This window comes from Leucopleurus acutus (assembly GCF_964270905.1).
Source record: "Leucopleurus acutus genome assembly, chromosome: 2".
In the NCBI taxonomy this organism is placed as follows: domain Eukaryota; kingdom Metazoa; phylum Chordata; class Mammalia; order Artiodactyla; family Delphinidae; genus Leucopleurus; species Leucopleurus acutus.
In genome coordinates this window covers 184,096,917-184,118,647 of record NC_139143.1, presented here as the reverse complement: position 1 = coordinate 184,118,647, position 21,731 = coordinate 184,096,917, and the positions used below count along the sequence as shown (strand labels likewise).

The window sequence follows — 21,731 nt, the reverse complement described above, 5'->3', positions numbered from 1 at the left end:
TTATTGAACATTTATTGTGTGTAGATTATTCTGTGAGGTACTTGGGGGGGAGGGCCTTGTGAATAGATATGGGTCACAGAGAGGTAAGGACAGAAAAGAAACAAAAGATAGTCCTTGCTGTCACCTAAGTTAAAACTTCTCGGGGAAAGCCATAAAAAATTAGTGGGCAGTGCATATGAGTGCAGTTGATGACAGTAGCAGAATAACTGAATTTTTCTCTTCGAATACAGGTGGTGTTAGCAAAGCATGTATATGAGCAGGTTTTACAAACTCTGGACAATCTCGTGTACAGTGAAGACCTGAATAAGCTTCCAGTCAGTGCCACCTCCTCACCTTGCCCCAACTCTCCTCTGCCTTCCCTCGGTACCTGTGGAGAACCTTCCGTTGAAAGGAAGGAGAACGGATTGTTCAGCCACTGCAGCCTTTCTAACTCTTCTCAAAAGTCCTTGTCTTTTAAGGAAGTCAGATCTTTTACCCAGATTCAAGCCAACTTCTGTATATCAGAGCTTCAAGTTCAGCTAAGTGGAGATCTGACTTTGGGGGCGCAAGGTCTTGTGAGCTTAAAATTTCAAGATTTTGAGGTGGAATTCAGTAAAGACCATCCTCAGACTTTATCCATTCAGATTGCCCTGCGCTCTCTGCTGATGGAAGACTTATTGGAGAAAAATCCAGATTCCAAATATAAGAACCTGATGGTGTCTCGGGGAGCCCCTAAGCCATCTAGTTTAGCACAAAAAGAGTATCTCTCTCAGTCTTGCCCTTCTGTGTCCAACGTGGAGTATCCGGATATGCCTCGGTCTCTCCCTTCCCACATGGAAGAAGCTCCTAATGTCTTTCAGCTGTATCAGAGACCCATTTCAGCCTCCCGGAAGAAGCAAAAGGAAGTCCAGGACAAGGACTGTCCCTTGACCCCACCTCCTTCTCCAACAGTAGAGGAGCCCAAGATACTTGCTGGAAGGAGTAAATTTGATGATTCCTTGGTCCATATCAATATATTCTTGGTGGATAAGAAGCATCCAGAATTCTCTTCCAGTTATAATCGAGTTAACCGGAGCATTGATGTTGATTTTAACTGCTTGGATGTGCTGATCACACTGCAGACCTGGGTCATGATACTAGATTTTTTTGGAATTGGCTCCACTGCAGACAACCATGCAGTGAAGGTGCCGCCTGAGGACATTCTACAAAACGTGAAGTCAGAGCCAAGCGCTTTAATAGAGTCTGAACTTCAGGATCCAGTTAACACCAAACTGGATCTCAAGGTATCAGTCCTCTTGGGCTCCCATAAGTTCTAAGAATGAATGTGGGCTTTTTTACTTAAATGCTGTCATTGTACATTTACTCTAGAAAATTCTCCTTATTGGCAGGGGAGCTATATGGTTTTCTGGATGTCTATTACAAAAGGGTAGACATTCGTATTTTAGAAAAGGTTTTAGCATTAATCCCATCTGGAGGCAGGGGAAATAAATGGTTTCAGTAACTTCTTGTCTTTCCTTTGGGCTGTATAGTTCATTGGAATTACTTAGCTTCTCTAAGCCTCTGTTTCCTCATCTTCCATCATCTCACTATGATAACTAAATGAGGGAATTATGTAAAGCACCTGGCAACATGTCCAGTACATAGTAGCTACTTTAAAATGTGCCTATTGTCATCATCTCCCTCTCACTCAGAACATTACTGGCTTTTATTGAGAGCAACAGTACAGGTGTTAAAAATGAAGTCTCGAATGTCAGATTTGCCGAGATTTGAATCCTGGCATTTTTGTTCTAACCATACAGCTGTGCGGCTGGGGACAAATTATTTAGCCTCTTTCTCCTTCAAGTTTTTCATCAATAAACGTAGGGTGTTTAATGGTGCCTATGTCATTGGGTTGTGAGGATTCAATGAGATGATGTAGGTAAGGCCCTCCTCACGTGTGTGGCAGAAATGATCATTCAGTGAATGGTACTTCCCCCCACCTTTTCCTCCCATGCAGTTGTCTTGTAGAAACTGGGTTAGTGTCCCCTAGAGTGTCCCGCACTCTGGATTTGTCTCTTTGTGTCCTTATGGTACCATTTGACTTCTTTTATCTTCTAGTTTTAGAAATGGAAGTTAGCTCTAGAGACTTGATCAGGTTCAGGTTCGACTTTTTGGTAAACACCCTTCAGAGGTGGTGCTGAGTGCTTCCTAGTTACACCAGGAGGTCTACAACATCCGGTTGTCCCACTTCTGGTGACTCTAAGATCCATGCTAAGAATGGGCTCAGGTGGTGATAACTGGATTCCTCTAAGCAGAGCATTTTTAGGCCCATTACATACATTATTTTGGTGATTAAGTGGCTAGAGGTGTTTTTACTTCCCCCTTCATGAAGGTCTCATTCCCTCGAGCTCCTTCTGTTGTCCATGTCCAAAAACTACTGCAAGGGGACCCTCTGTGGTGCTGGAGTGGCCCCCCAGGGTCATTGCTCCATCTGTAATAATTCTCTCCTTTTTTCTCTGCCTTCCCCTACACATGATTTTTCTCCTTCCTTTCCTTCTATTATTTTCTTTCTTTTTCCATTTTTTCCCATTCATCAGACATGTACCGATCACCTACTTTGTGGTAGGCATGAAAGATAAAGGCGTGAGTATCGCTGGGCTCTGCCACTCGGGAGCAGAGTGTGTGAATGGGGGTTTGATCTGTTCTCCGTCCCCTCTTCTCTCCTTCCTTCTCTTCAATCAGGGCCTCACCCCAGTGATAACACTCAGAGGTACCTGCCTCAATAAATCATAGACATAGAGTCCTTTTTGTGGTTAAAATGACAGTATTACAATACCGTATTTCTTTGTTTCAGAGAATGCTGTTCCCAAGACAGAGGATTTTGGTTTTCTTCTATTTATAGTTGTCTCTGGGAAAGAAAATCTTGGATTGTAGTTCCTAAGTGAAGTCCCAGTTGGTCACCATGGGCTTCTATTAAATACTTGTCCCAAGACATTAAACATTAAGTGTATTTATCATTTTGCTTTGACAGATTTCTTAGGGTGGACTTTACTTAATGAATCTGTGTGAGTGATTACAAAATAGTGCGATGTTAGAGATGAATGCAAAAAGGGGAAAAATTGTTTTATAATGTAAAACATTTCACTAACAAAGAATAGACGAGGCCAAAAAACCCCACAAAAACCTGAAAACCAAAAATACCAAGAAACAACAGAGTTCATTTCCTATCAGCTCTCTCCTCTTATTATGGTTTGGCTGACTAAGAAAAGCTGAAATGAAGATGGCATCAGTAAAATAAAAGCTTTATCTTCAGATTTCCCGAGACTTGCAGCATCTTTCTCGATGCTGTTTGTCTGAAAGTTACCTTTTTTCCCCTCAGTGATATTTGCCTTGCTTTACCTCCTGTGTTCTTAGGTTCATTCGCTCTCTCTCGTGCTGAATAAGACCACCAGTGAGCTTGCTAAAGCAAATGTGTCCAAATTAGTGGCACACCTGGAAATGATTGGTAAGTGGGGAAAATCAGACTTGCAAAATCTGGGAAGAGTTTGAACATCCTGTTTACAAATCTAACTGTCCTTACTGGCTAAGGTGTGGCTCAGTGGCTTGGTTGTGGTTACTAGCCTGGCCATGATTGGTGGTGGTGGTGCCCCAATACTGGTCTGTGGATCAGAATCATCTGGGTAGCTCGTTAGAAATGCACACGTCGGCACAACTCCTTCCCCATCCCAGGAATCTGATTCTTTAGGTTGGGATGGGGTCCTGACATCTGTCTGTGTTTTAAACAGACTATCTGGGTGACTATGTAATTTCTTTGTCTAAAATTAGGACATTTTGGGGAGTGAAAGGGGGCATCATTCATAATTACAGCTGGGAAACAGGCATATAACAGGGCCGTCTCTGGGAAACCAGGGCACGTGTTCAGTCTGTTGCCATGCATAGGGGGAGCCACCAATAGAGGGTGGTTTAGGCAGGGGGATATTGTAGCAAAGCTAGCATTCTTTCTAATGGGACTCCATAGGTTGAAATTCCTAGTAGCACACAAGAGAGGAGCTATATCAAGTTCTAAATCAGAGGGATTTACAGTGTGCATAAAATACTGCTCCTTTTTTAAGCAACTGGTAATGAAATAAGATTACAAAGCTCCAATGTTGATTCTGTAGTAAAATAAGAATGTCTTTTTGGGATGGGATGAACTAAAATTGAGATTTCATGCCTGGTATAAATTAATTATAAAAGGTTCCTAGAAGAGATGGGTCTTTAGAATTGGGAGAAGCTTGTGTATTTTTGTTAGAGGACATTAGGGGTCAAAAATAAGTATGTGTCTTCAGTTCACTGGGCGCAGAACTAGCTCGACAAATATATACACCTCAGTCATTGTTCTGTAATGCTAATTATGATGATAAAGTTTGTTTCACAGAAGGAGCAGTGCAGAATATTCCTTTTCAATATCCACACCATGTTAAGAATGATTCATATAGGTTTGCGCCCCAGGTGCATATTTCAACATTTCTTCTTTCTTCTACCCACCTTCCAGGGGCTTTACTTGTGTAATGTCAGAGTAGTTTCAAATCTGTGTCTCCAGTGTCTGTCTCTTTAATTTTGCCTTTTAATTAAATCACACTAAAACCCATTTTTTAATGCTCGAGTAACATATCTGTGACACTTCCTCCTTTATTCTTTTTTTTTTTTTTTTTGCGGTACGCGGACCTCTCACTGTTGTGGCCTCTGCCGTTGCGGAGCACAGGCTCCGGACGCACAGGCTCGGCGGCCATGGCTCACGGGCCCAGCCGCTCCGCGGCATGTGGGATCTTCCTGGACCGGGGCACGAACCCGTGTCCCCTGCATCGGCAGGCGGACTCTCAACCACTGCGCCACCAGGGAAGCTCCTCCTTTATTCTTTTGTCCGTAGTACAAAATAGACCTTATGATATTTCACTAATTCTAACTAGTGGTCTGATCTCAGAAGAGATCACATTTTTATCTGTATTTGTAAATGTTTTATCCTTTAAATTGTGTATGCATTTAATTTTTTTCCCCTTGTAAGTGTTAAAGTGTGATGCTGCAGTATTATTTCAGTCCCTTTGGACTTTTGCATTGAGACTGTTTGCAATAGTGCATAAAATATTTTTCTGGGTGTATAGGAATATGAAAATTTTCTTTTGAATTTTGCTTTATTAAATGGTGTAAAGTCTGAAACATGTGTGTATCAATTTTTGTTTCAGGCAAATTTAAGGTGTGTGACAGAAAAAAGATACATAAGAATGTGTTCTAATTTTTAACATTCCTAGAAGGAGACCTGGCCTTACAGGGAAGCATTGGGAGCCTGTCTCTGAGTGACCTTACATCCCATGGAGAGTTCTATAGAGAACGGTTCACTACAAGTGGGGAAGAAGCACTCATCTTCCAGACTTTCAAGTAAAAATACCGATCTTTTCTCACTTAACATTTTGTCATAATTGCTTGTTGTTTCAAATTCTTGTCAGCTAAACAATGAAGAAAAGTTTAAAAAAATCGTAACATCTTACGTAAAATTGATTTGATCTAGTTATGGGGAATCTTGATTTATATATATCCAATGCAATGGATCTGCATTGAAGTGGGCGACTCAGGCTTAATAAGTAAATGGGGTATGATTGAAATAATTGTGATTATTATTAGTCTGGATTCACACCAACTTGTTATGTGACTTTGAGCAAGTCACTTAATCTCCATGCATCAGTTTTTCTATCGAAATATTGAGGGGACTATGTTAGATCAATTTCCATCTAGCTCTGAATGTTCTGGAATGATTTCAGCCTGAGAAAGTTGTTGAAGTTACGGGTTTTAAATTACATTACGCATTTTTCCCAGTACAATCATAATCTATATTCAATTTTAGAACTTAGAAGGCATTTTTAGCCTATGTAGTTATTAAAGAATGGTTTTCTCAGAAAGCAGAAAGTTTAAAAGGCTGGGATTTAAACCTCTCAGGGAACTGTTAGAAAATACAGGTATCCAGCTGTGCTCTCAGATATTCTGGTCTGCGGTAGTATTCTTTTTTTTTTAAACTTGCCGAAGTGATTTTTAAAAATTTTTTGGCTGCGCCGCACAGCATGTGGGATCTTAATTCCCTGACCAGGGATCAAACCTGCGCCCCCTGCATTGGAAGTACAGAGTCTTAACCACTGGACCACCAGGGAAGTCCTGCCAGAGTGATTTTAATGTTCAACCAGAGTTGAGAAAAATGGTCCCTAAAGATGTCTGAGAACTTTTTCTTTCCTTTCCAGAGGAAGTATATCATACTGTTCTGAGAATTTAGATTGATTTGTTTGCACTGTTACCTACCACAGTGGCATGGTTCTCTAATAAATGAGATAATTAATGTCAAGCTCTTAACTCTCTGCCTGACACAAAATAGGTGCTCACCTAATACGAGTTCTTTTCCCCAGTGACTGTATCCTGTATAATAATTTATTATTAGGGCATCATGTTCCATTAAATTTAAAACCATTTGTAAAAGTTTTCTAATTTATCTGTGAATGTAGATGCTAAAACTCTTTAGCTTGCATTTCACTGAAGTAAAAAGAAGACTTCTTTCAGCTTCCAGAAAACAGATTGCCCCAGAAACTTTGGTTCTGTTGCCTAATTTTCTTTACCAATTGTTTTGTGGTCTTATTTTTATTACCTTTCAAGCCCATATTGTCACAGTCTTTGCTAGAAGAGTGAGCAGGAATAGTCATTTTTCCTTAAAGGCAGGGAAAAAGAGCCTCAGGGGAAAGGTCTGAACCACAGGTGGCTTCTGAGTGAGTTCTGGAGTCATGAGTGGGTTCAGCACCCAGAGCTATGCCCCTGTTTATAGCCCTGGCCATCACGCCAGACTTTTATTTAACATCCTCAACACATGGCGGGAGCTTAGAAAGGAAGTAATTATTGGAGTTTGCTTTCTAAAACTTGATTGGTGGATTTCCATTTTAATAAAGCTGTTTTCTAGGGAAACCCGTAAGTCCACCCAAGTTTTCTTCAAATACTAATTTGCATCTTGCTGCTGTCTGAGTCACATTTTTGCCCTTCCTTCTAGATATGGCCGGCCCGACCCGCTGCTCCGGAGGGAGTACGACATTCGAGTGAGCCTCCAGATGGCCTCCGTGCAGTATGTGCACACCCAGCGCTTCCAGGCGGAGGTGGTGGCCTTCATCCAGCACTTCACTCAGCTGCAGGACGTGTTAGGGCGCCAGCGAGCTGCTATTGAGGGGCAGACGGTAGGTAGTGTCATTGATCCAAGATGCTTTTCCAGTTTGACTGATCAGTAGAACTTTTAAATCTCTAGAGGTAAATCTGGAAACTTTCACTGAAAAAGGTGAAGGTAATTAGGTAATCTTAAGCTTACTACTGTCCTCCAGGTAGCTGAGTATCTACAGAAATCTTACTGTAATCGGAGAGCTTATGTTCCTTACTCATCATATCGTGTTTTAATTTCCTTTGAAGTTTAGCTTTAGCTTGCTCTAAAAAAGATAAACTTTATGGATAACACTAAAGACTTCAGGTCCCTTTTAGAACTTCAGTGGGGTTACTTCTCCTGGAAAGTGGTCCCAAAGAACATATCTATTCTATTATAGGAAGAGGATTTTTTTCAGATATAGTTCTCCAACTTCTTAGTGCATGGCTCTCTTTAATGTCTTGGATTTTTTTCCGTGATACATCCTAGACCAAAAGAAACACCTAATGGTCTTTCCATTTCCTAAGTAATGAAGTCTAAACAGCTTAATAAGTATATATGTCCAACAGCTTAGTAGCTGTTAGAAAAAAAACATGTAAGTGAAAGATGAGATTTTCGTTTCATTTTTAAGTAACCGTAATTCCTTCCTAGTAGGATGTATGTGCCTGTTGGGCACTGAACAGTTTCTCACACTTGGAATCAGGTTGAACATCACAGCCCTCATTTCCTTTTCCACATTTATTTTCTCATGGTACTTGCTTTTTATAGCAGCAACTGCTTAAGACCCAGCTTTGCAAAGATGTGACATCATTGAAAGGAATGTAGCATGATCTAACATTGAGTGTAAACCATCTCAAGTTGGCAGTTTGTGCAGTGTCTAACAGATGATGTGTTTCCCTCAAAGATTTAAAATGTCCTGGCAGTGCACCTGTGAGTGTGAGGCAGCCTCCTGTGGTGTCTTGGCACACAGTTTGGGAACCACAGAAAACAATTACAATGTAGTTCTTTGTAAAACTTGTTATTTATTTATTTTTAAGCTTTATTAGGTAAAAGATTAAAATTTAAGTCTTTATAATGGCAACACTTAAAAATTTTATGTTTTAGTTTAAATTAAAAAATTTTGAATATGTTGTGTATTGTTTTAGTACAGAATCAAAGTAAAAAAGGACATTTGGAGAAAAGTCTCTTTCTCAATTACTTTTCCTCAGCCACCCAATTTCTGTCCTTGGCAACAACCAATGTTACTGGTTTCCTGTGTATGTTATAGAGAAGGTATTCGTTTTTAAATATAAAAGTACAATCAAATTATAGGGAATCTGGAAAAGATATCTTATCAGTTTTCTAGCACCATAGGTATGTTTTATGTTCTTTTTTCCCTATACATGTTTCCATGGTTATAATTATGGAGTATGTAACCTTTTTTTCTCTCTTTAGAAACCTAAGAAAAACAATTTAGTATTTGATACATATACAGAATATCTGTAGCATGTTTATAAATTACAAAGTGTGATAATAGAAGGAACATCTATGAACCCACCACCAAAATAAAAATTAAAACATTACTAAGACTGTTGCATGTGGTCCTTCCCTATCTCATTCTGTTAATGCCTCAGGTAACCCCTCTCCTGATTTTTGGGTCGACTAGTCCCTTTAAAATTTTTGCTTGTTTGACCTTTATAAAAAGGGCATTAAATTTGCTTGTGTCGGGCTTCCCTGGTGGCGCAGTGGTTGAGAGTCCGCCTGCCGATGCAGGGGACGCGGGTTCGTGCCCTGGTCCGGGAGGATCCCACGTGCCGCGGAGCGGTTGGGTCTGTGAGCCATGGCCGCTGGGCCTGTGTGTCCGGAGCCTGTGCTCTGCAGCGGGAGGGGCCCCAGCAGTGAGAGGCCCGCGTACCGCAAAAAAAATAAAAAATAAAAAAATAAAAAAAATTTGCTTGTGTCCATTTGCTAATTGTCTCCCAGTGCTAATCCCTGCATCCTGGTAGCCACTGGCCAACTTGCTATTACAACAGAATACAGCCATGTTCATTCGCTTCCTTATTGTCTGTGGATGCTTCTTTCTTTTTTTTTTTTTTTTTTGGCGATACATGGGCCTCTCACTGTTGTGGCCTTTCCTGTTGTGGAGCACAGGCTCCGGACGCGCAGGCTCAGCGGCCATGGCTCACGGGCCCAGCCGCTCCGCGGCATGTGGGATCTTCCCGGACCGGGGCACGAACCCATGTCCCCTGCATCGGCAGGTGGACTCTCAACCACTGCGCCACCAGGGAAGCCCTGTGGATGCTTTTATAGTTTTCTTGATTTGCTCCAATATATTATGGATTTTGTATCTATGCTCCTGAGGGATATTAGTTTGTTGTTTTCTTTTCTTAAAAAGGAAAGAATGCCTGTTTTCTGGTTTTGGTAACTGGTCAGTGCTGTCCTTGTAGTATGAATTGGGAAGTGTTCCCTATTCTATTTTCAGAATAGTTTGTGTAGAATTGACATTATTTCTTCCTTTATATATTCTGGATATAAGACTTTTGATATATGTATTACAGATATTTTATCTTAGTCTATAGTTTTTTTTTCCCATTTAAAAAATTTTTTTTTATTTTTGGCTGCACTGGGTCTTAGTTGTAGCATGCGGGATCTTCGTTGTGACATGCAGGATCTTTGTTTTAGTTGCAGCATGCGGGCTTCTTAGTTGCAGCATGCGAACTCTTAATTGCGGCATGCATGCGGGATCTAGTTCCCCGGCCAGGGGTCGAACCCAGGCCCTGTGCATTGGGAGCATGGAGCCTTACCCACTGGACCTTTTCCCATTCTTAATACTAGTTTTTGAAAAGCAGGAGTCTTTCTTTTTTTTTTTTTTTAAAATTTCTCTTTTTAAATTTATTTATTTTTTGACTGCGTTGGGTCTTTGTTGCTGTGCACGGGCTTTCTCTAGCTGCGGCGAATGGGGGCTACTCTTTGTTGCGGTGCACGGGCTTCTCATTGCAGTGGCTTCTCTTGTTGCAGAGCATGGGCTCTAGGCACACGGGCTTCAGTAGTTGTGGCTCGCGGGCTCTAGAGCACAGGCTCAGTAGTTGTGGTGCACGGGCTTAGTTGCTCCGCGGCATGTGGGATCTTCCCAGAGCAGGGCTCGAACCCGTGTTCCCTTCATCGGCAGGTGGATTCTTAACCACTGAACCACCAGGGAAGTCCCAGAAGTCTTTCATTTTGATGAAGTCCAATTTTTTTCTTTTAGGTTAGTGCTGTGTGTTTTGTGAAAGAAATCTGCTTACCACTAGGTGGCAAAAAATTTCTCCTATTTCCTCTTTTAGAAGTGTTATAATTTTAGACCTCTTCCATTCTGAGTTAATTTTTGTGTATTTTGTGAAGTAAGGGTTGAGATTTTTTTTCCGTATATGTATTCAGACTATTCTTTTCCCATTGAATTACCTTGACACTTCTGTTGAGAATGTATGTGTGTATTTCCTTATTCTCTGTTCTGTTCCATTGATTTATATTTAATTGTATACCACCCTGTCTTGATTGCTCTTGCTTTATGATATGTCTTGAAATCAGATAGTGTAAGTCCTCCAACTTGTTTCAAAGATGTATTGGCTATTATAGGTCCTTTGTTTTTCTCTATAAATTTTAGAATCAGCTTGTCTGTTTCTACAATAAAGTCAGCTAGGATTTGATTGGGATTGCCTTGAATCCATATATCTGGAGAATTGACGTCTTAACAGTATTGAGTCTTTGGATCCTTGAGTATGGTATATCCCTCCATTTAATTAGATCTTCAGTTTCTCTCAGCAGTGTTTCGTAGTTTTGGGTATACCCTTCTTACACATCTTTTGTTAAATTTATCCCTAGGTGTTTCACAATTTTGATGCTGTTGTAAATTGTATCAATTAAAAATTTCAATGTACACTTGTTTATTGAAAGTTTGAGAAATATAATTGACTCATATACTGACATGTTGACCTCATATCCTACAATCTTGCTAAACTTACTTATTGTAGTTCCTTTAGATTCTCTAGGGTTTTCTACATAGATTATTATGTTGTCTGTGAATAAGAGAGTTTTCTTTTTTCCTTTCCAACCTGTATACCTTTTTGTGTGGACTAGGACTTCCACTACAATGTTGAATAGAAGTGGTGAGAGTGGGTATCCATGCTTTGTTCCTTATCTTAGAGGGAAAACATTGTCTTTCACAGATGTATGTGATGTTAGCTCGAGATAGTTTGCGTGTGTTTTTAAGTTATCTGTCTACTTTGTCTGAATTGTCAATTTGTTGGCATGAACTTGTTCATAGGTTCCCACATCTTTTTAATATTAAGTTCTCTAGCAATGTCCCTGACTCTTCCCTGATAGTGGTGATTTTTGTTTCCTTCCTTTTTTCTTGATTAATATAGATAGAGTTTTATACTTTCAATCAACTTATGGAGGCCTGTGTTAGGCCCATGCATACTGTTAACAAGCATGCCGTGTGCACTTGAAAAGAATGTTAAATGGTTGTTGGGTAGAGTGTTCTATAAATGTTGAATTGATTTTTCTCTGTTGTTTATCTGTTTTCTAAATAACTGGTTTCTGCTCTTTATTATTGTCTTCCTTCTCCTTAGGTTTATTTTGCTTTTCTGCCTTCTTAAGCTGGAAGCTTTATTGATTTTAAATCTTTAATATAAAATAAGTATTTAATGCTAAACATTTTTCTTTAAGTACCTTTTTAAGTGCATTCCATGAATTTTTTTTTTTTTTTTTTTTGGCCGCACGCGGGCCTCTCACTGCTGTGGCCTCTCCCGTTGCGGAGCACGGGCTCCGGATGCGCAGGCTCAGCGGCCATGGCTCACAGGCCCAGCCGCTCCGCGGCATGTGGGATCTTCCTGGACCGGGGCACGAACCCGTGTCCCCTGCATCGGCAGGCGGACTCTCAACCACTGCGCCACCAGGGAAACCCTGAATTTTAATGTGCTGTGTTTTCTTTATCAGTAAGGTCAAAATATTTTTTAAATTTCTCTTGTGATTTCTTCTGTGACCCATGGGTTATTTAGAAGTGTATAGTCTAATTTCCAGATGTTTGGGGGTTTTCCATTATCTTCTTGTTACTGATTTCTAATTTAACTCCTTGGTGTTCATAGAATATATTCTGTGTGATTTTAATTGTTTTAGATTTATAAATTCATGAAACTTTTGGAAATTTGAGATTATTTGATTATAAAATTAGGGAATTAATTGAACCTCTAACCCAATTTTCCTTCTTCTTTCAGGTGAGAGATCATGCCCAGCGTTGTTCACGGGTTCTCCTGGATATTGAGGCTGGTGCTCCTGTTCTTCTTATCCCAGAAAGTTCCAGATCAAATAATCTGATTGTAGCGAATTTGGGGAAGTTGAAAGTCAAGAACAAGTTTCTCTTTGCTGGTATTCCTGGGACCTTTACCTTACAAGATAAGGTGAGCAGTCAGCACCCATTCCCTTCTCAGTTCACCTGGCATTGGAATGCCAATCGAAAAATTCAGATGCTGCCATAAGAAGATTCCTAACCACTGTTACTTTTGTAGTATATGTGGCTTGCAGAATATTTTTTTGGACATTTTATTAACATTTCAATTAACCTTTCATAGAGGTAGTGTAAATTACAACTTTTACTAACTGTATGTAGTAACTTATTTTAGCAAACAAATCAACAGAACCATCTTTATAATGCTTTCCTCATAGGCTGAACTCATAGTCATCAACTTTTTATACTATGTGGCTTTTTTCAGAAGACATGATTTGGCCCAAGGCTTATCTGAAGCCATATAAAAATACCTTAATAATTAAATCGTATAGAGTATACTGCTTTACAGTTTAAAAGTACGGTAGCACTTATTTCTTATAACATGTTTGGAGGTAATTGGGATGAGGATTGCTGCTTTCATTTTACATTTGGCAAAGCTAGGACTCATTGAGAATACATGATGAAAATGGGAAACCCTAGTAAATCACAGACTTAACACCGATAGGACCTGGGAGGTGGTCCCACCCACTTTTGCAGTTGAGGAGACCAGTAACTTGCTGGAATTAGAGACTGTCTTATGTTCTAGGGGGGTGTGTGTGTGTGTATGTGTTTTTTGTTTGTTTGTTTGTTTGTTTTTGCGGTACGCGGGCCTCTCACTGTTGTGGCCTCTCCCGTTGTGGAGCACAGGCTCCGGACGTGCAGGCTCAGTGGCCATGGCTCACAGGCCCAGCCACTCCGTGGCATGTGGGATCTTCCCAGACCGGGGCACGAACCCGTGTCCCCTGCATCGGCAGGCGGACTCTCAACCACTGCGCCACCAGGGAAGCCCTGTATGTGTGTTTTAATATTTATTTATTTTGGCTGCACTGGGTTTTAGTTGTGGCACGTGGGATCCTCGTTGCGGCATGTAGGATCTTTAGTTGCGGCATGCGGACTTCTTAGTTGCGGCATGCATGCAGGATCTAGTTCCCTGACCAGGGATTCAAATCTGGGCCCCCTGCAGTGGGAGTGCAGAGTCTTACCCACTGGACCACCAGGGAAGTCCCTCTAGATGTGTTTTTTTGCGATATGCGGGCCTCTCACTGTTGTGGCCTCTCCCGTTGCGAAGCGCAGGCTCTGGACGCACAGGCTCAGTGGCCATGGCTCACGGGCCCAGCCGCTCCGCAGCATGTGGGATCTTCCCGGACTGGGCCATGAACCTGTGTCCCCTGCATCAGCAGGCAGACTCTCAACCACTGCACCACCAGGGAAGCCCAGAATCCATGCTTTTAACAAACATATTTCATCACCACAGGAATTGAAATATTGGTTTGGCTGATAAAACTTGATTGGAGTATTGGACCAAGATCAAGCTATCATTACTTGCTCACTTCTCAATCCGAGGTGGTATTTTATTTATTTATTTTTTTTCATTTATTTATTTATTTTTGGCTGTGCTGGGTCTTTTCTGTGCGTGGGCTTTCTCTAGTTGTGGCGAGCGGGGGCCACTCTTCATCGCGGTGCGCAGGCCTTTCACTGTCGCGGCCTCTCTTGTTGCGGAGCACAAGCTCCAGACGCGCAGGCTCAGTAGTTGTGGCTCACGGGCCTAGTCGCTCTGCGGCATGTGGGATCTTCCCACACCAGGGCTCGAACCCGTGTCCCCTGCATTGGCAGGCAGACTCTCAACCACTGCGCCACCGGGGAAGCCCCGAGGTGGTATTTTGATGAACTGAGTAGGCACTAGCACGCTTTATGAATAAGCACCTAGTTTTCACCTGCAGGCTACAGAGAGCCACAGGATTAGAGAGAACTACTCAGTAGAAAAAACATGGGCAAGTAGTATTTGCTATCCACAATCTCCATTAAACAGATGGATCGATATGCATCCCTTGTGAAGGGACCAGTAAGATATGGAGAGACGAGTCAGAAGTGTTTCTTCTAATAATGCTCCCTTCAGGGGAGTAGATGAGTCCCTTCATGGAAACGAGATTAAGCTGCTTTTCTCACATTGATCAGACCCCAAACAGCCAAAATAATAATAATAATAATAAAGAAAATAAATAAATTAAAAAAAAGAAATTGAGCCTTAGATAGGTTAAGTAATTTCTTTTGGATTAAACATCTAGTGAGGGCTTCCCTGGTGGCGCAGTGGTTGAGAGTCCACCTGCCGCTGCAGGCGACACGGGTTCGTGCCCCAGTCCGGGAAGATCCCACATGCCATGGTGTGGCTGGGCCCGTGAGCCATGACCGCTGAGCCTGCGCGTCCGGAGGCTGTGCTCCGCAATGGGAGAGGCCACAACGCTGAGAGGCCCGCGTACCGCAAAAAAAAAAATCTAGTGTGGAGTACAGTGTGGACCTTAGACTTTGGTGTGTCTGCTTTCAATACTCCATGCTCTTAACCACGGTATGATTATACCTCCCAGTATTAAGATTAGGTTTATGTAGGGGAAAATAAACTGACAAAGGCTATTGCTGTCTTACTGGCCCTTTGCCAAATAGCTGTAGCTCTTCTGAATTTACTAAAGGATGTGGCAGTAAGTTCATTAAAATAACTAGGATGGAAGAACTCCAGAGTTTATTACAGAAGAGATACAAAGTTGAACAGAAAAGGTCCTGTTCGCCTCTCTAGGTGTAGGAAGAAAAGAAAACGGAAGAGAGTGACTAGGCTGCTAGTCTTGCCAGGCCTTTGCCAAGGAGCTCAACTCGGGTCAGAAAGTAATAGGAAGACTGTATTTGTTGGTAATACCTAAACTCAGATAATGTTGTTATTTTCAAATTAGTACGTCTATAGTTTTCTTCATTTGTTTCACTTTTCACTTAGCCATTTATTCACTACTTCTAACCTAAACACCCTGAACCAAAAATATTTGATTCCTTGAGTGGGAATGGGTGGAGAGAGGAGGAGAGTGAAGACGAGCCAGTGAGAACCACAGGAACCGTGTTCATGTGTCATAACCTGGAGCTCAGGACCCAGAGTGGGGGTGTTTGAATGATGGTTAGAGGGCAGGTTGTCCTTATATCACCTCACTACAGCCGCTTAGCTGAACCAGATTTAGTGATCAGAGCACATGGTGAAACCAGAACAGCAGTGATTAGCAACGCAGAGGGAAGAGCATCACGAGGTTTGCTCATCGTCACGTCCCATCTTCAGACAGCTGATGGCTGAAAACATGCTTGTTCACCTTGTGGTCAGAAGCCCTCCTGCTGGAACAGTAGGCTTTCTTGCCAGAGCGAGAAATAGGCTTCCACTTAACGTATTTTTTTTAAGACAGTAAAAATGAAACAAATCACCATTGGCCTTTCACAGTAGGCCTAGTAGAGAACTAGTAACCTTGGTCTTAATGAAAATCTCTTTTCATATTTGAGTAATAAGCATTTTACTGTTTACTGACTTAAGTCTTAAAGAAAATAAAAGAAAGATCCATTTATAAAAAGAAAGATTTATAACTGCTTCTAAAATTTACTTTTCCTTACTATGAGGTGTTTATAATTAACATGACTAGATATTAAACAAATGTGTCAGAGCTGGTGTTTACACATGAATATTGTTCCCGCTGACACCTCAGGGTACTGCCTCTCTGTTCCAACTCTGCTGCCCTTACTGCCCAAGGGAGAGCTGAATTCTTCTTGGGAACTGTCTTCTCAGCCTTTAGTTAGTTCTTTGGAATATATTTGTTTGTGGTAAATCTTTGTTTTGAAGCCTAAATCTTTAGGAAGAGATCAGTTAGAGCCAGAATGGGTGATCAAGTTCAATAATACCATTTTTGTTTCTCTCCCCTTCCTGAAAAGATAAAGACTTATTTTCTATGTCAGATATATCTATATATGAGCTTAATGAGCTGAGTCTGAATTTAGCTTCTAAAGAAGAATTGCCAAAATATTTCAAGAAATTTTTGCAGAATGGTTTCTGTTTTGTTAAGTATGCCAAATAATAGCACGTAGTTTGAAGCATTTTAATGAAAAAATTTCCCTGTATTTGTTTTTGAGGATTTGATTTTCAGTGGCATTGCATACAAGGATTGCTTTTTCTTCAAGGTATACTGTTTTTTTGCCTCCTGGTTATTCGAAAAAACCTTATGGGATTCAGCAGTCAATTCACATTCATACGCTTAAAAAAGAAAATTTTAAAAAACAATTCTTTAAAATATTTCATTACTTGGGAAAGCCTGCTTATCACTTTTCCCTCTTCTTTGGCAAATCACTTCCCTCCTGTGTAGAGAAGCCTTTGTTAAGGATCATTAAAAGCAATTTCTTTTTTTTTTCTTTTTAAAGCCCTAGGTAGTACTTTTTTGATGACCTTATTTTATTTCCTTAAATCCTAGAAAAACTTTATCTTGTTACATACCAGTGGTGGTTCTGTAGAATTCCATAAGGGCTGCTTGGAGTGTGTCGCTTGTTAAAGTATTTGTAATCAGATAAACTTATCTGTGAAACTTACCTCTCCACATGTACAGTCAGGTTCCACTGATCTAGGCCTGTGTGAAGTGAGTAGTGACTTTCTTCTCCAAAAATCGCTTTACATTTGCCGTTTAATGCATTTGCACGTGTGAGGTTTGTCTGGCATGCATTCCAGTGGTTAAAGGACAGGAAATAGTCCTGAAATCAAAGCTTGCAGAGGGGTTATTTGCCTTTGAGTTCTATGACTCCCTTGTGTTTGGAATTGTTTTACATAAATCCATGTCTTAATGAGTGCAGGTTTGAATTTTTTACATATGTTTTTCCTTTCATTTTTCTCAATCATAGATTGTGCTTAAACCATAATTTCTAAGTCTTTCAAAAGCTTTGAGTTAATCTCCTCAAGCCACTGATTTATTTAAACCCACTCAGAGAGGATGGAGAGATGAATCAAATGAAAGAGCAACAAATACTCTCTAGAGTTTAAATAAACTAAGCAAGAGGGAAGGTTTTTAATGTCGAAATGCTTAAATAATGGCATTTACCTAGTAATTTGCCTTGCAAAAATGAATTGCAAAAAATAAGAACTTTCACTGTTACATGTAATTACTACTCAAGATAACTGTGAAGGCAAACAGTATTATCTCGTTTTCAAATGCTGAGAGGAATACACATATAAAGCAGTACTGGAAGGAAAACAATTCTTCCCCTCCTTCCAGCTTGTTGGTGAGAGGGGAGAGATGAGAACAAACCAACCCTGCAGAAGCCATTTGGATATGTAGCTCTGAGGCTTGGGGGAAGGAACCATGGGAAGTTTAAACGTCAATTATTGAACCATTCTGGTGAAAAAGATTTACCCCGTTAGCAATTAACTGAAGGTACTAAGTATGTAAGAAAAGCGTATATTATTTTCAGTAGAATTACAGAATTAATTTTACTGTGTATTTGCCCTTAATTTCTATGCCCTTGAACAGAAACATAATACGAATGGCTTACCTATATTTTCCATTTTGTTTTCATTTGCAGTTACTTAGAGAGATGAGAAATGTAAACAGAGGAGGGGAGACTTCTGGAAAGTACAAACACATTACAATGGCTTTATTCCCTATTGCTGTTAGATGCATTTTCTTAGAACAATAAGCACCTCCCCTCCAGCAAAGCAATAATGTATCATATGGCTGAGAGATTTGCTTTTGTTGTATTTGACCTAGATTAAACCACCAGTGATTAGTATCCTGACATTTGCTCTTAAGCCAAAAGATCAAATATGTTCCTGCAAAATTGCTATAGTTTTCAACAGGTACTGAATTATATGTAATATCTCTGCAGATAATTACATGTGGCAGAAAGTATCATGACCCTGTGGCCCTTTTGTTTATGGGATCTGGGGGGCTTGGGAGGTACCAAGTGGTGTAGAGTCGTTGAAGAGTCCAGGGACTGGGATGGGACTTCCAGGATAGTAGGTACAGTCAGTCCCATTCCTGCCTTCTAGTTTTCTTCTGTTTCTTCCCAGGAGTCTGTGCCTTCACCTTCTCCAACTGGTACTCCCAAACACAGTGTGAGGAAAATGACAAGCATGGAGGACCCGAAAGGGACCCATTCTGAGGGGCTGTTCATGATGCCTCCTGTTGGAATGAGTCTAGGCAGCCTGAAGAGCGAGTTTGTGCCAAGTACTTCAACCAAGCAGCAAGGGCAGCAAGCCACACCCTCTGTTGGTCAGGTTTCCAGGAGTCCAGGTAAAAGAGGAGAGAGGAGCTACATGATGAAGGTGGGCAAATGCATGAGACCATTGGAGGAACCTAAGGGGGGGGAATGCATCCCGTACAAGCAGATGCCCACAAAGTGGTAGCATGTCTTTAGTGATAATCCGATTTTGATATTGATTTAGAAGGCTTAAGAACATTAGGATGTAGATTTAACATTGGGCGACTTCTAGAGTAGGGTTAAATTGGTAAGACAGTGTAAATAAAGAGATTTAGATTGTCCGTTAGGACTTATATGTCAAAACAGTTGCCACCAGATGGTGAGTATAACTAGAACAGTTCCTGCATCCTTAGACACATCCTTGCAAGTCACTATTTAATTCTAGAAAAATAAAAAAGAACTCTGAAAAAAATATTAGTGTGAATTAGGTAACAGAAGAAATACTATGAGTGAAGTTTTTGAAAGACATGAACTGCCCAGTTATTGGGCTCTTCTCTAGAATTTGACAATTAGCCATTCCAGATGCAAGCCTAATTTTGGCCTTTTGGTTTTCTGGATGGGTGATGGATTGGATAAGTGAAGTGTCGCTCCAAGGAGTGTGGGAAGCAGAATATGATTAGCCCCAAAAATCAGTGGATGAAAATCAGTCCACTATGGTTGGACTTGGAGAAATGTGGGACGCTAGCTGAGGGAGGCTGCCGAACGTCTTTTGTTAGATAGATGCAAGGAATGGTTAACTCCTTGTAGTAACTTGTAGTCCCAGAGGTGACAGCAAAGTGGTTTATGGTTACATTGCTGATTAAAGGAGATTATTGTAGTCCTCAGTAAAAGACTGGGTATTGAACACTCACTACGTGCCAGACGTTGTGGCACATTCTTTCATCAATTTTTGCATTTTATCCTCATGATATAGAGTTTTATTTTTATCCCCATTTTATAGATGAAGAGGCAGAGGCTTAGAGAGATTAAGTAACTTGACCATAGTTTTGTAGATGTAGATGGTAAATGGTAGAGTTGGACTATGAATTTAGGTAGTCTGACTCCAGAACCTGCGGTCTTAACCTACATGATATTGCCTACCAGTCTCCAGTCTATATATGCATAACAAATGCATACAGCACGGGGTGGGGTGGGGCTGGGTGCACACATAGGGCCACTCAATACACGTCTTCTGTTGCTGTTGTTGTCCTGGTGACAATGATGATTAGGAATAAGGCCAATTTTACATATATTTAGAAGCCTATAAGAAGTGATTCGGGATGTTTTATAGAAAGATCTCTTTCCTGACAATATTTCTCCTCTTGATTTGCAGTTTGTTTCTGGAATTCTATATGTGATTAAGATTGAGTTAAAGTAGTGGTTTTCAAACTGCTTCTGTATATCCCTGGGATTCCATGACAACCCTAGGAAATCTCTGAAGCCCTTTCTTTGTTCCCATCCCTTTTCCCCTTCTGCCACACCAGCTCCATTTTTGTCTACTTCACATATTTATCGATGCAGTAACAAGGCAAGAACTAATTCAATTAGTGCCTGCCTAATCCAGGTGTTAACAATGTTTTGTTCTCCTATATATTAACACGCTATGTTCTCCTGTATAGTAACATGCTATTAGACATAGTTCCTGCCATGATGTGAATGATATGAGAAAGCCATTAAATAAGCTTTATATTGACAGATTAAGATAATCTTAATCTAAATATTGCCAGATTAAGATAAATGTTATGGGAGAGACAGAATGGTGTAAAGCGAAAGAACAGGACCCAGTTGAGACGAGAGGAGGGTATGCTGTGGGTAAGACTGTTCAGACAGCAAGGAGCCTGGCATGTAGGGGAAACAAAGGCCAGTGAGCCTGAGACTTCATGGGCAAGGTAGAGAATGGCTTGAGATGAGGTTGGAAAAGTAGGCAGTGGGCTTAGGCAGGGCTTTACGGGGATTTAGGGGAGTTTCACAGAAAGAACTTTGCATTAAACAAAGCCATCAAAGTATATAAAGGAAGAGAATGTTTTGGTCCCACTTATTTTTTTAAGGATTACTGAGGTATTTTTGTGAGCAGAATGGTTTTGTGAGGGCAGACTGGAATTGTATAGGTATATTGGAGGGGAGTTTATGGTGGTCTAGGCAAGAATGGAGGTGGTTTGGATTAGATCAGTGCTGGTGGAAATGGTTACATGTGATGTTTGTTTGGAAAAAAGAATTTTGCTGCTGGAAAATTTGTAAACCTTTGGGTAACATTATCTCTACATGAGACCCCTGTGGGATCTCCTTGGGAGGGAGCATATTAAGTACTTTTCGTCAGAAGCCCTTTAGCCTCAGTTAGTGTCTCGGGACAGCAATGAGACGCTGAGGGGACGTGGCACAGTACGTGCTTGCATGCAGGTGGTGGGCAGGAGATGTCCAACATGCGGAGCATTGTGGACGGAGGTCTTGGTGCCAGAGTGGAGACTTCTGGTCACCCAGCTTTCTGACACAGGCAGTGCTAAACATTTTCCAAAGAGAAAATGAACTTTCTTTTGGCTTTTTAGTTTTATTCTGGTCCAGCCCTTTCTGGGTCCCATTTTCTTCATTGTCTCTCTTTCCTTGGGTCTGTGTAGAAGACCACGTCTGCCTGCTAGATTGCATTGTCGTCGATCTACAAGACATGGACATCTTTGCTGCAGAGAGACACCCACGAGAGTATACTAAGGCCTCGGAAGACAGTAGTGGAGACCTGATCTTCTCCTCCTATTTTGTGCGACAGACGGGAGGAAGCCTCTTGACTGAGCCTTGTAGATTGAAATTGCAGGTGGAAAGGAACTTGGACAAGTGAGTGGTTTATATTCAAATAACTGTCTGTTGTAAGTAGAATTGTAATAACTTGGAAATCAATGCTATTAAGTCTGGAAGGGCATAGGTATTCACTTATTTTTTCATCTATGTAACAAATATCTATTGAGTCCCTACTATCTGCTAGACATGAGGGCTCCTGTGATGAAAGAAAAAACTTCTGCCGTCATGGAGCTTACTTGTTGAGGGATATAGGAAGGTAAGTATATGATT

General features: G+C 40.9%; 1 protein-coding gene across 8 annotated transcripts in view; it reads left to right on the top strand.

Annotated features, from left to right (window-relative positions):
* The window catches only part of VPS13D (vacuolar protein sorting 13 homolog D), a 245,178-nt gene that overhangs the window by 40,213 nt on the left and 183,234 nt on the right, over positions 1–21,731 (top strand). For all 8 annotated transcript variants that reach the window (XR_014326029.1, XM_082834553.1, XM_082834548.1 and 5 more), the window contains 7 exons: positions 231–1,262; positions 3,373–3,463; positions 5,247–5,373; positions 7,016–7,196; positions 12,388–12,570; positions 18,505–18,727; positions 21,287–21,497. Coding sequence is in view for 7 of the 8 variants with exons in the window: in XM_082834553.1 (XP_082690679.1) it covers positions 231–1,262; positions 3,373–3,463; positions 5,247–5,373; positions 7,016–7,196; positions 12,388–12,570; positions 18,505–18,727; positions 21,287–21,497 (2,048 nt within the window). In the remaining variant the exon portion in view is untranslated. The remainder of the gene's footprint in view (positions 1–230; positions 1,263–3,372; positions 3,464–5,246; positions 5,374–7,015; positions 7,197–12,387; positions 12,571–18,504; positions 18,728–21,286; positions 21,498–21,731) is intronic.